General features: G+C 38.0%; 2 protein-coding genes across 2 annotated transcripts; one reads left to right on the forward strand and one right to left on the reverse strand.

The window, feature by feature from the left end:
* Positions 1-8,177: 8,177 nt before the first annotated feature.
* On the forward strand, positions 8,178-9,795 carry LOC122006072 (GDSL esterase/lipase At1g28570-like). The gene is made up of 4 exons (XM_042561406.1): positions 8,178-8,484; positions 8,555-8,913; positions 8,985-9,261; positions 9,337-9,795. Exons 1-4 carry the CDS (start codon positions 8,250-8,252, stop codon positions 9,609-9,611), a joined length of 1,146 nt encoding a protein of 381 aa, XP_042417340.1. The 5' UTR covers positions 8,178-8,249; the 3' UTR covers positions 9,612-9,795.
* A 65-nt stretch (positions 9,796-9,860) lies between these two features.
* LOC122006073 (UBP1-associated protein 2C-like) lies at positions 9,861-11,988 on the reverse strand. The gene is made up of 2 exons (XM_042561407.1): positions 10,942-11,988; positions 9,861-9,996 (listed from the first exon to the last, which is right to left on the reverse strand). The coding sequence occupies exon 1, from the start codon at positions 11,939-11,941 to the stop codon at positions 10,943-10,945; it is 999 nt and encodes a 332-aa protein (XP_042417341.1). The 5' UTR covers positions 11,942-11,988; the 3' UTR covers positions 9,861-9,996; position 10,942.
* Between the last annotated feature and the right edge of the window lie 1,609 nt (positions 11,989-13,597).

Here is a 13,597-nt window from a genome sequence, read left to right on the forward strand (position 1 = left end):
CTATCGTAAAGGAATATGCCACGTCGTGTTCTGATAAACTTCTGGTCTGAGCGCTCGGATCCAAAAGTCAACACCTTGTTGACTTTTTGGTCCAGGTCTTTCGCTCTGGTTCCGCTCACTTGGGTCTAAATCTTACGCTTCAGCTCCCTTATTTGGGTGATTTTGGTTATTCGGAATAGGGTTCACTCGAATCCATTTTTCGACCTTCGAGAAGTCTTCCACTCCTGCTTTTCGTCCCTTGGAAACACTGTGCGCCTCCTTCTCGTCTGCTAGCGTACTTTTCCACAGTGCCTCGTCCCTCGGATGCACCGAGCCCGTCGGCTCTCTCTCGTGTCATCCTTCTCGCTAACTACATCTTTCTCTTGACTTCCTGTGCTCCTAAGTTCCTGCACACTTAAACACAAGGCATCAAAATAACAACATGACATAACTTGACTTGGTTGATCACATCAAAACTATCATGGGGTACTTACAACTTGCAGTCTTATCATCCTGCATTTTAATGTTAAATAAACTATTCAAAAGTAAGTCTCTCCTGGTTACCTTTGAATCAGTCATGCCCTCGTGTAATTTGATAAGGTTGTCCCACAGCTCCTTTGCATTCTTGTGTGGGTCGACGCAGTTCAGTTCTTCCTTTGTAAGTCCGCATTGAATTGTGTTCATTGCCTTCAAGTTGATCTAGGCCTTTCACTTATCTTCTGGATTTTATCTTTTTGGGTTGAGGGGTACTTTAGTTGCTTCATCTACCGGTGCCTTGTATTCTCGTAGGATGGTGAACCATTGATCGATATCTGTCTTCAAGCATGTATTCTTCTCTTCTAGTAGCGAAAGTCATCCCCGCTGAAGAGTGGAGGGCGACCAGTGTTATAACCTTCATTTTGGACCATTTAAAGATGTAACCTTGCACAAAAATAAACTAACAAATAAATCTGAAGAGTAGATATTGGATTAGTAGTGTGGGAGATAATAAAGTACTAAAACTCGATTAGTAATGCACCAATTCTGAGTAATTCAAGGAAATTAAAACAAAAAATTTATCTAAAGAGGCAACCGTGTCTGTTCAAATTGATTAAAAAATGAAAAATTAAAAAGCAAAGAATAGGCAAATAAACCCTTTGTTTGATTAGTGGTTGCACCAATTCAGAGCTAATAGGGTTCTAATACCACTTGTTGGATTATTACACACATGAGAGGAGGAGGTGAATCGCGTTGTTTTAAAAACTTTTCTTTTTTAATCTTTTAAAAACAAAGGGTGTGCAGAGGAAAACTAAACATGAAAATAAAAACAAGAAAGAACATCGGTAACTTGGTTTGGAACCTTCAGTGACTCCTACTCCAAGACCCACGATTCCATGGATCGCATCGATGGACAATTCACTACAATCCTCTTCTAAAACTGTTGAAAGAGGGAAACAAATATAATAGAAAAGATATGATAAGTGTAACAAGCTACACTTTCCTTTTAAGTAATAAATAAGTACAAAAAGAAAAGTTCATTACCCAACACTTGTAGATGATCAGATCAGGCTCAGTATTGGATGACATTTTAGTAGTAATCAGTCGTAACAACATCGCAGCAAAGAAGCAGGATGAGATCGGAGCAGTCGAAATGTCGTACTAACGCATAGAAGCTCATAGAAGAAGTGTGTATTAGTTGTGTTGATGCTTTGGGCGAGACCTCCTTTTATTGAGTGTTGAAGGAGCCTTCCATAGCACTGGAGGCGCCTTCAACCCACCAACTCTTATCCCGAACAGTCCGCCTCTTATCATCGACGAAGTCTAATTTTATCTTACGAAAAGCGCCTTCCAAGCTCTCGAAGGCATCTTCCATCGCCCCAGCTCAAGGCACCTTCCTTTGCATGGAAAGTGCCTCAAGCACTGTTCACCTGAGACATTTTGTGCTCTTTTTTCCCTGTAAAATGTATTAGTGCAACACAAAATATCTAACCTCTAAAACAAAGTTAGCACAATAAAAATATGATCAAATTATGACTTAAATCCTGTCTTCAGCAAGACAAGGATCTAGTTATGGTGTCAGTTTAGACTTCCCAAATAGCACTAAGTTGGACCGCTCCTAAAGTCCCATCGAGACTCATTCTCACTGAATCTCTCTCCTCTAGTGACTTATCTCACTTACTAATTGTAGCCTTCCTTGATGTTAGGTCCCTTGATCCACCAGGACTTCTTGCTAGATCTCAATCAATCTGGACTTCTTTCTGCCAGATTTCAACCAATCTAGATTTCATGCCAGCTATCAACCTAGCTAGACTTCAGCCTGATGTTTTGGTCTTCTAGACCCATCAAATTCATATCCTGCACACTTGGTAGACAAATTAGATAATAACATCTAACTTTAATCCATTTATTATTCATCAAAACTCAGGTTTGATCATTGATGCCAACTGCACCAACACAAACAATTGGGTATACAGGTATTGCGGAGTAACGTTATCAGCAACCCAAAGATAGCAATCAAAAAGAAGTTTGACCCCTGCTTAGGCAATCGGGTGGTACATGGGCGACCGGGAAGCTTCATTAATATTATTTTACAGATAAAAGTTCTAGCCATATCAGTACTTTTATAGGCGATCTAGAGAATACTATATAAGGAGCTTTAAGGCAGAGTTTTCAAATTATCCCTTATTCAATCATCTAGTTTTGTTTAGTACTTTGAGTGCTCTTTTAGCATTTTGTACTGCAACACACGCTTCATTTCTAATCGGCAACATCTAGAGTAACATTTTCATATTATTTTAGTTTGCCTTAATTTTTTTTATTGTGCTTAATTTTTAGATTTTTTTTATAAGGTTTCTACAACTAGGAGAAATTAGAAATGAGAATCAATTTTTAAACTGTTGTGTATCTATACTTCTGACTTGGTTAATTAATTTGCATGCTTATACTGTTAGATTTCAATATAGATTTAATATCTTACTTGATTGAATTAGTTTAAGTTAATTTATTATTTTTGCTATGTTAATTCTAATTAATTCAGTTACTATCTTATCAGTATTTTTATTGTAAAAATTCTTAATGTTATTCACCCCCTCTAGCATCAATCTTGATCCAACAATAAGTTGATATGATTGATTGCGCAGTAGATTAAAAACCTTGTTTCGGTAACACTTGCTTGGAGTTCACTCTTCCAAAACTTCTCACTACCTAAGATTCACTCCCCTACAGTTTTCTCTTTGCTTGGATTTTACTCCTTCAAGACTTCTCATTACCTAGGGCTTTCCTTTTACTTTGAGTTCACTCCTCCAAGACTTTTTACTACTAGGTTCACTCCCTTAAGGTTTTTCTCTTGCCAAACATTCGGTCATCCTTGACCTTCTTGGACTTTTCCTTTGCTAGTCATATGGTTAACCAATATGTGACTAGATTGTCCCTTTGCTAGTTATCCGATCATCCTTGATTGACTATACTTCTCACTTAACTAGGTAATCTTGACCAAACTCCATTAACTATATTGTCAAACAAACAACAAAATCTTAGAGGTCGATTGCACCAACATGAAGTACACTCAAATTCTCCGTGAGTAATCATCAATGAAACTCACAAAATAAATATGTTTTCCATGTGATGCGACACTGGTTGATCTCCAAAGATCTAATAAATAATTCCCTCTATCTTATATGTAGTTGTCTTACACTGTACTCTGTTTTATTTTGCATGAACATAATACTTGTAGAAATCGAGTTTGTATATTTTGAGACCCTTTAATAAATTTCTTTTATAAAGTTATAGCATTTCACATTTACCCATATAACTCAGTCAGATATGTTACAAGATTGTATTATTTGATTAAGATTCTACAGCAGTAGCTCTACCTATAGTTCCGAGAGTTAAGAAGGAAGCTTCGGACTCATATTGTTCATGGGTTGAGAACGGGAGTTGCACGCTATGAGGTCGAATCTTCCATTGATTCTTAACGTGGTCCGATGTGTCTACTCCACAAAACGACCAATAATTCTTAACTAGAATTATTATTTTATGATTACAAAATTCCTATTTATACAACCCTAGTATATATAATATTTTACATGAAAATACCACATATTATCTAAAAATCTTGAATTAATTAACGCCTCCAAAATGAAGGTCGTGCTTTTCGACATGCCCATGTTGACTGGATGTTGGAACCCTCAGAAAAGACCATAGCTTGGTCATGTTCAATAAGACGGTCATACTATGTGGCACGACCTGCTCATATCCTATGAATACAACCATGTGACAGAGGCCTCAAAAGTAACGTAGCTTGGTCGTGCTTCTCAGCAAGATCGTGTCGATGACTGCCCTATATAAAGCCCTACTCCAACAAATTGTGATTAAGGTGTGAGTGGTAAAACATTCATAAATAATAAAAAGATATTTTAAAGATTAATTTATCCATTTTTAGGATTAGTTTTGTAGTATTGAATAAGTAAATTGCTTCTCCCCCCTCCTAACATCGCCCCCTTCCCTTTTCAGGTTTTGTCCCCTATCTAAATGACTTTTATATCCCTAACTCCTTTATTTGTATTTTTTATTTTTATTTAGTTTTATTTTTTATTAATTTTCATTATTATTTTTTCATCAATTTTTTTATTTTTTTATTTCATACTTAGATTTCTTTAATTTTATTTAATTTTATTTTTTAATCAATTTTATATTATTTTTCCATCAATTTTTTTATTTTATACTTGTATTTTTTCAATTTTATTTATCTTTTATTTAGTTTTATTTTTTAATCAATTTTATTTATTATTTTTTATCAAATTGTTTTATTTTTTATTTTATATCATTTTTAATATATGTCAGAATCTCTCATTTCCTTTAAATTACTTTTCTAATTCGACATTTAAATTACCCCCATATAATCCTTGACACATGTTAGAACCTCTCATCTCTTTAAATTACCTACCTCCAACCTTTGATACATGGCACATGTCAGAACCTCTCTCCTCTTAAATTACTTACCCTCCAATTCTTGACACATGTCAAAACATCCCCTCCCTTTAAACTACCCCTCTTCAACTCTTGACATATATCAAAATATCCGCTCCTTTTAAATTATCTATCCTCCAACCCTTGACACATGTCAAAACACTCCTCTTCCTTTAAATTATTCCACTTCCAACCCTTGACACATGTCAGAACCTCTCCTCCATTTAAATTACCTTCCTTCCAACCCTTGACACATGTTAGTGTTGGTTGCTATTCGGAATATCGTACCGGTTCTCCTGTACAAAAATTTTGTATAAGTCCTGAACCTTTCCTAGCTAACAACATATTGTGTTCTTTAGAAATTAAACTTGGAATCGCAAAGAGAACTTAACATTATTGATTCCGAATTTAACTTATCTGTTCTTAGAGATTTAGACTTAGATCGCAAATAATGCTTAACATTATTGATCCAAATCCACCCATGTTACAAATTCGATTAAATATTTATTTCAGAGATCGGCTCCCAGGTCAAACATGGCGAGACACTAGGCATTCTTGGATATGAGATCATCCACCACTGCCTCAACAAAGCCTTTCAAAGAAATTCAATATTTAATCTCCTTATAGTAATCCTAAATTTAACCATTAAGAACAATCGAATCATAAGATCGAAAAATAAAAGAAACACAAATTCGAATCACAAATCCGAAACCTAGAATCACTAGCCTCTTGTGTTTGGTATTTCAAGATCTAAACAAAAGGATGAACTAGTTATGATGCGGAAACTAATAACTAGTTATACCTTTTGTAGCTTATATACCTCACGATCTTCTGTCGTATTCCTCTTCTTATCTCGGACGTCGTGTGAGCGACGATCTACCGAGATGAGAATCCACCCAAGCTTCCTTCTTCTCCTTACAAGATCCGGCCACCAAGAATCTTCAAGAGATGAAGAACTTCGACCACCAACCAAGCTCCAAGGGATGTAAAGAAACAAAACCTCCTTTCTCTACTTCTTCTCCAAGTAAAATCCGGCCACCAAGAGTCTCCTAGAGAGTTGATGTCGCCGACCAAAGAAAAAGAAAAGGAGGAGAGGATGAGGGCCGACCACACCAAGGAAGAGAGGGGCAATAGAAGATATATTGTTCTATGGTGAGACACCTCTACCCTCTCTTTTATATTCATTGATCTTGGCAAATAAGAAAAGTTTTAATTAAAACTTCCTTAATTTCCTTGCCATTGAAAAGAAAATTTTAATTAAAAATTCCTTTTATTTATTAATGTGGCCAACCCCTATAACTCTTCCAAACAAGGAAAGTTTTAAACACAAAATTAAAACTTCCTAATTTGTTTTCAGAAATTTTAAAATAAAAATTTCTCTTTTAAAAATTCCCTTCATGGTTGGTCATAAAAGAAAACTTTTATAAATTAAAATCTCTCTATTAAAACATGTGGATGATTTACAAAAAGGAAAGTTTTCTCTAAAATTAAAATCTTCCTTTTAACTACAAATAAGGAAAGATATCAAATCTTTCTCTTAATCTTTTTTAGAAAGCTATAAAAGGAAAGATTTAATTTTAAAACTCTCTTTTAAAATCATGAGGATGGTTACAAAAAAAAGAAAGTTTTATTAAAAAAATAAAATCTTCCTTTTAACTACAAATAAAGAAAGATATCAAACCTTTCTCTTAATCTTTTGTAGAAAATTATAAAAGAAAATATTTGAATTTTAAACTCTCTTTTAAAACCATAGCTTCCACATAAGAAAGGATTTTAAAAAATAAAATCATTTTAATTTATTGTGGCCGACCACCTAAGCTTGGGTTCAAGCTAGGGTCGACCACCAACTCACCTTGGTTTGGCCGACCCTAGCTTAGGCTCCAAGTCAGGCTTGGCCGACCACCTTAAGGTGGGTAAGAAGGTGGGTATGGATGAGTATAAGACTTTATAAATAAGAGGCTACGACAGGGACCGTAAGGAGGAATTGATTTTGGTCTCCCGATGAACTTGAACTTCCCGTGTTCGCCCCGAACACCCAACTCGAGTTCATCAATAATAACTCATACCACTAAAGAGTTATTATTGAACTACCGCACCAATCCCATATTACTATATGACTCTTTCTTATCATAAGTGTGTTAGTCTCCCTGTGTTTAAGATATAGAATGTTCACTAATTAAATGAGTTACTGACAACTCACTTAATTAATATCTTGCTCCAAGAGTAGTACCACTCAACCTTATTATCATGTCAGACTAAGTCCACCTACAGAGTTTACATGACAATCCTTATGAGCTCCTCTTGGGAACATCATCAACCTAGATTCCTAGGACACAGTTTCCTTTTATAATCAACAACACACACTATAAGTAATATTATTTCCCAACTTATCGGCCCTATTGATTTATCGAACTAAATCAAACCCTTTGATAAATTAAAAAAAATAAATACTAAATATCTGTGCTTGTTATTATATCAGGATTAAGAGCACACACTTCCATAATAACAAAGGTTTTGTTCTTTTATGCAGTCAGTATAAAAAGAAACTACCTTAAATGATCCTGCTCAATACACTCAGAGTGTACTAGTGTAATTTTATAGTTAAGATAAACTAATATCAAACTACACTACGACTATTTCAATGGTTTGTTCCTTTCCATCTTAGTCGTGAGCAACTGTTTATAATTTATAAAGAACTAATAACATGATATTCTGTGTGTTACACCACACACCATGTTATCTACAATACAAATTAATTGAACAACTACACTTAGCACATAAATATAGACATTTAACCATGCTTTTAGTATACACTCTAACAGTTAAAATCTCTCACTCTATTTAAATTATCCACTCTCTAATTCTTGACGCATGTCAAAACACTTATCCTTAAATTTATTCCCTTCAACTCTTAACACATGTCAGAACCTACTCTCTTCTTAAATTACCTACTCTAAAATAATAAAAGATTACAAATATATAATAAAAAATTATTCAAAAAGAATAAAACTGATAAAAAAAATTAATAGAAAATAAAAAAAACTAATTATAAAAACAAAACCAATAAAAAAACACAAAACTTAAAAAAAACAAAAAACAAAAAAAACACACAAAACGTGGATGAGAGAATAAGTAGAAGGGTATAAAGGTAAAAAAATAAATGTGGGAACGAGAGGGGAAGTTGTTACGGGTGGGAAAAGCAGTTCTCATTAAATAAAGGTGTGCGCTGTTGAACCCTATTTCACAAGATAACTGAGCTTCGGTTGCATAAATCCAGTTTTGTTTATTTGGTGTGGACTACGATTGATACCGACAGCCATTTCATGGCGGTCTCCCTCTCCTTCCGCCTCTTCGCGCTTGCCTACCTCCACGCTCAGCACGCCAGCGGCTGCTACACCTCCATTTTCAGTTTCGGCGATTCCCTCGCCGACACCGGCAACCTCCTCCTCTCCACCGGAAGCAACGGCACCCGCGTTGGCCGCCTTCCCTACGGAGAAACCTTCTTCCACAGCCCCACCGGCCGCTTCTCCGACGGTCGACTCATGATCGACTTCATCGGTACAAACCATCCTCCAACTGATTAATTACCTCCCTTTCTAGCCGAATTAAATTCATATATATACTGCAGCGCAAGCGATGGGGCTGCCGTTCGTGAGGCCGTACCTAGCCGGTGGAGCAGGGGGCGGCGGCGTCAACTTCGCCGTCGCCGGCGCCACCGCGCTCGACGTCCACTACTTCGAGTCGATGGGGATGGAGATTAAGTGGACCAACTATTCCCTGAGCGCGCAGCTCGAGTGGTTCAGGCACCTCCTGCCTTCTCTTTGCTCCTCTGCCTCAGGTTGCGCCGCTTTCATGAGCGACGCCCTGTTCTTGGTGGGGGAGATCGGGGGGAATGACTACAATCACGCCTTCTCTGCCGGAAGAAGCCTCACTGAGATCACGGCCATGGTCCCCGATGTCGTGCGCGCCATCACCTCCGCCGTCGACGTGAGCTTAATGCTTCGCCGCCGTCAATTAAGAAATTATTCTAAAAGATTCCATTCAATTTTTATGGATAGGAATTGATCGGGATGGGCGTGAGGACGATGGTCGTGCCGGGGAACTTCCCAATCGGCTGCTCTGCCGCGTACCTGAGCCGGTTCCAGAACGAGAAGCGAGATAGTTACGATCCCCGAACGGGATGCATAAAGTGGTTGAACGCCTTCGCCGAGTACCACAACCGCCTGCTGGAGGAGGAGCTGAGGCGGCTCCGCTGCCGGCACCCGGATGTGATCATCAGTTACGCCGACTACTACCAGGCGGCCATGGAGATCTACGCTTCTCCTCAGGACCACGGTGAGATCGCAGAAACCGACCAAGTATTTCCAAGGACAAAATTCAACGGGTGATGCATGTATTAACCGAGCGCAGGATTCGGGGAGTCACCGCTTGCGGCGTGCTGCGGATCCGGCGGCGGCGACTACAACCTGAATTCGACAGCGGGGTGCGGGGAAGAAGGGAGCAGCGTTTGCAGCGATCCGTCGAGGCAGATATCGTGGGACGGGTTACACCTGACGGAGGCAGCGTACAGGGTCATCGCCGGCGGCCTGCTCGGCGGCCACATCATGCCTTCCATTGCACGAGCCTGTCCCGAATTAAACTGGACGGTTCTCGACAACGGCGCCGGATACATCTCTTCTTCCTGACCAAGACGATTCAACCACCTGCAGAATCGGAAGAACAGCAAAACTATGATTCTCCACGTTTCCGTGTTTGCTTGCTAAAGATTTCTATCCGATTAAACAGTGATTTCGAAGCTTTGAATTCTTTCTAGACAACCTGTTTGCTTGCTTCGCCACTTATAATATTTTCAGATACATTGGCAGAAACCATATCAGATTTCAACACAAATTTCCAAGTTTTATTATGTACGAGCTATGAATCACAGAGAATCATAGTTACAAAACATGAATCTTACTGTAGTTAGAAAATACACACGGAGAACAAACGAACAAAGAGCATAGGGATTACTTCAGAATTGAAGCAGTGTTGTTGATGCCACAGCAACAATCTCTCAACAGTTGAAAGTTCCTGAAGCAATAAGAGATTAAAAAAACACACTAATTAATGTGAAAAATAATTTTAAAAGTTGATTATGGAATATAATGGAATGAGCAATAGGATAATTTACAACACCCATGACCCCTAAAGGAAAATGGAAGATGAGTTTGATGAAAAAGATTTATTAATAATCAGCATTTCCAACCTTATTGTTTTTGGGTCATCATGTGGCACAACTTCGATATCGCCATTGAGTTGGCTCGATCTTGGTTGTCATTAACTGCATCATTAGGCAACAAGATTCTTCTTTTCTACCCAATGCACAGTAATGATCTAAATTCCACCTTTCTTTTCTACCCAATGCACATCAAAGATCATTGCAAAAAAAAGGGATGATGAGCAGTTATATGTGCACTGCGCAGTATCAATAAGTAGAAAGATAACTAAGAAGAATCCCGTGCAAAAGTAGGAGAAATCCATGTCCTAAATTCTCCTCGGATATGTTAATTTGTCTTCATTCTCTATTTTTCATCATGTTTCTCGAGGCTATAATCAAATCTTCAACTTTGCTATAAACTATTTTTACTTCTTTTACCAGAATAAATACACATTATTTCTTCCAAAGGAATTGAATCAAGCAATCTTTTACTATAGTGTCAAGCAATTTTCTAGGCATAGAAGAGGGCAATGATATTGATACTAAGGATCAAAGGAATTGAATTCAGAATGATGGTGGTAAAGTAGATACATAGAAGTTCTTGAGGCTATATCAATCTTGAACTTTGCTAGAAACTATTTTTACTTCTTTTACCAGAATAAATGCACATTATTTCCTCCAAAGGAATTGAATCAAACAATCTTTTACTACAGTGTCAAGCAATCTTCTAGGCATAGAACAGGGCAATGATATAGATACTAAGAATCAAAGGAATTGAATTCAGAATAATGGTGTAGAAGAAAGTGAAAACACTTTACCTTAGGTGTTTGATGGCATGTTCTGATCCGTCTCTCCACCAGGAACCCTCTGTCCAGGATTGGAATCAGCTGGAGGGTAATACATGACAGTGTAAGGAGCCCCTCTGAGATGTGAGATCAATGGATAACCTACGAGCCCATCTAAGCCAGGACCAATACCTTGTTCGTAAGCTACAACACCACCAAGCGGCTGTGGAAATGAAAAGCTCAGGTTGGGAAGGTGGGTCGGTCCGGCAGCAGCAGGTGATCCAATACGACCGGCAAGGCGGTGGTCCGGTTGAGGGACGCCACCCAAGGGAGCACCTGGTTTCCAGCCGCTACTATAGACTGAAGTGCACCGCAGAACATGGCCATCGATGTTCTTGATAGGTTCCAAGAGCGAGTTCCGCGCCCCATCCACGTTCTTGAAGATAAAGATGGCGAACCCCATGAACTTTCCCGTCTGCGGATCCATCCCTAAGGGGCCCTCTTCGATCTCACCGAAAGAGGAGAAATGGGCGAGGAGACGATCCCATCGCATGTCGGGGGGAACATTGCCCACAAACACCATGCGGGTCGAGCAAGAGGAGGTGAGGCCTCTGCCATCGAAGAAACGACGAGCGAAAGTCATCCGTCCATGGATCTTCTTGGAAGGCTCCTTGAGGGCGAGAACGGCGCCGTCGGCGTGTTGGAAGGTGACGAATCCGGTGCACATTGTATTACCAGTGTCGCCGTCGAAGTCGACATGTGCGTGCTCGACCTCGCCGTAGGGGGAGAACAGGTAGAAGAGGTCGTCGGTGGCGGTCTCCGTCGATAGGCTGGTAATGTAGATCGTCCGCATCGTCAGGTCGCGGTCGGCGATGGCGCGGACATTAGAGACGATGTCTTGGTCGCCGCGGCAGAAGGCGGTGGCGATGAGGCCACGGAGCTGGTTGATGGGGAAGGAGTCGATGATCAGGCGAACGTCGGCGGGGCTGAGATATACCTCGGGGATGGAGGTGAAGTAATCCTCATCGGCCATGGCTCCCCCGAATGAATTTGGGGGAAACGCCGGAACCCTAATCCTAAACCCCCAAAAGAGAGCGACAGTCGAGTAATAGAGCGAGCGAGCGAGCGAGCGGGAGAGCGGTTCCTCCGGCGGTATCAAACCAAATAAAGGGCGGGAAATTTATAGACTACCGAAGATTGTTGTGGGCCTCAGTTCTTGGATTGTTGGCCACTGGCCCAATTGGGCCATTAGGAAAATGAGCCCACGATACGGAGCCAATGATACTTGACGGCGTGTGCAAGATTTAGTATTATCTATTTCACATGCTGAAATTTTAAAATTCTAAAATACATACGGCGTGTATGATACTACTTCTCCATTCATTCAAAAATTTACTCCGGTCAATTTACACTCAAATTTAAATTTGAAGACATCGATACATTCAAGAGGTATAAATATATTAACATTTTAGATTCATCTATCAACTTATCCAAAATTGAAAAATAGACCTATACCGTATGAAAATTTAAAAACTTAATATTTTTTAGAATTAAGAGAATTCTAAGAATCCATTAGTGGTGTTAGTTAATAATATCATTGTTCTATTACTTATAAAAAAAGTATGATAAATTTTATCAAATTTTTACAAGTTTAAAAATTTATTGTTCTTAATTTACATTATCAAATTTAGATTCGATGACATAAATATATTAACAAAATTGGAAGGAGTACATTAATTTTAGTTTAAAATAATTTAAAATTCTTGAAAATAAAAACTGAATCTTAAACTCTCTAAATCCTTTTAAATTAGAATCAATGTAGTAACCTTATGTATCTATGCCTTAAGGTCCGAATTCAATAAAATAAATTAAAAATAGTCAATTTTTTAATGGATAAAATAAAATTTGAACTAGAAAGAAGAGAAGTATATAATGAGAACATGGTACATGTTTTAGAAATTTTGAAACTTAAGTGGTTAAGTAAAATGTTAACAAATAGGTCTCTCATTCATTCGCATATTTATTTTTTCAAATTTTATAATTTTCTGAACAAATTAATTTTAATTATTTTAAAAATGTATATATTTATTCATGCTATAGGCTCAATTCTTGAGCTTACTATAATTTGAACAAACTGAAATCTGAATTTTGTAGGTTAAGGCAAAATGCCTCTTTTCCTACTTAAGAAAAGAAGTAACTAGTATTTGTTTTAGCAAAATTAAAAAGGGTACCAAATTATAATATATATATATATATATATATATATTGCTTTCTGTTTTTTTAAGAAAAATAAATGGACACCTTTGTTATAATTTTATTTCAAAAATATCTCTAATTTAGCACGGTTATAGAAACTACTAAATAGTTTGTCAACATATAAAAACTACTAACTAATTTCTACAGCATATAGAAACTAGCAAGCAACTACTGTATGTTCTAGAAATTGTTAGAATCAAGGAGAGCTAGAGGGGGATGAATAATTTCTCTCGCTTCGACAAAGATGAGTTGTAACGGAATACTTAAAGAGAACTCTCTAATACTAACACGAGGATTTACTTGATATCCACCTCTTTAAGGTGACTAATCCAAGAATCCACACAGTGCACACGTCTACACTATGAAAACATTCCTTCTCGGAAACAATCTGGAGACGGAGAAGTCTCATACAAACTCACAACACAAAATATAC

The sequence above is a fragment of the Zingiber officinale genome, chromosome 7B, assembly GCF_018446385.1.
Source record: "Zingiber officinale cultivar Zhangliang chromosome 7B, Zo_v1.1, whole genome shotgun sequence".
In the NCBI taxonomy this organism is placed as follows: Eukaryota; Viridiplantae; Streptophyta; class Magnoliopsida; order Zingiberales; family Zingiberaceae; genus Zingiber; species Zingiber officinale.

What these genes read in the sequence shown, in the direction of transcription:
- LOC122006073 (XM_042561407.1), bottom strand. Translation starts at nt 11,941, where the DNA reads ATGGCCGATGAGGATTACTTCACCTCCATCCCCGAGGTATATCTCAGC.
- LOC122006072 (XM_042561406.1), top strand. Translation starts at nt 8,250, where the DNA reads ATGGCGGTCTCCCTCTCCTTCCGCCTCTTCGCGCTTGCCTACCTCCAC. An exon ending in ACTCATGATCGACTTCATCG is followed by an intron (nt 8,485 to 8,554) that starts GTACAAACCATC and finishes TATATACTGCAG; the next exon opens with CGCAAGCGATGGGGCTGCCG. An exon ending in CGCTTCTCCTCAGGACCACG is followed by an intron (nt 9,262 to 9,336) that starts GTGAGATCGCAG and finishes AACCGAGCGCAG; the next exon opens with GATTCGGGGAGTCACCGCTT.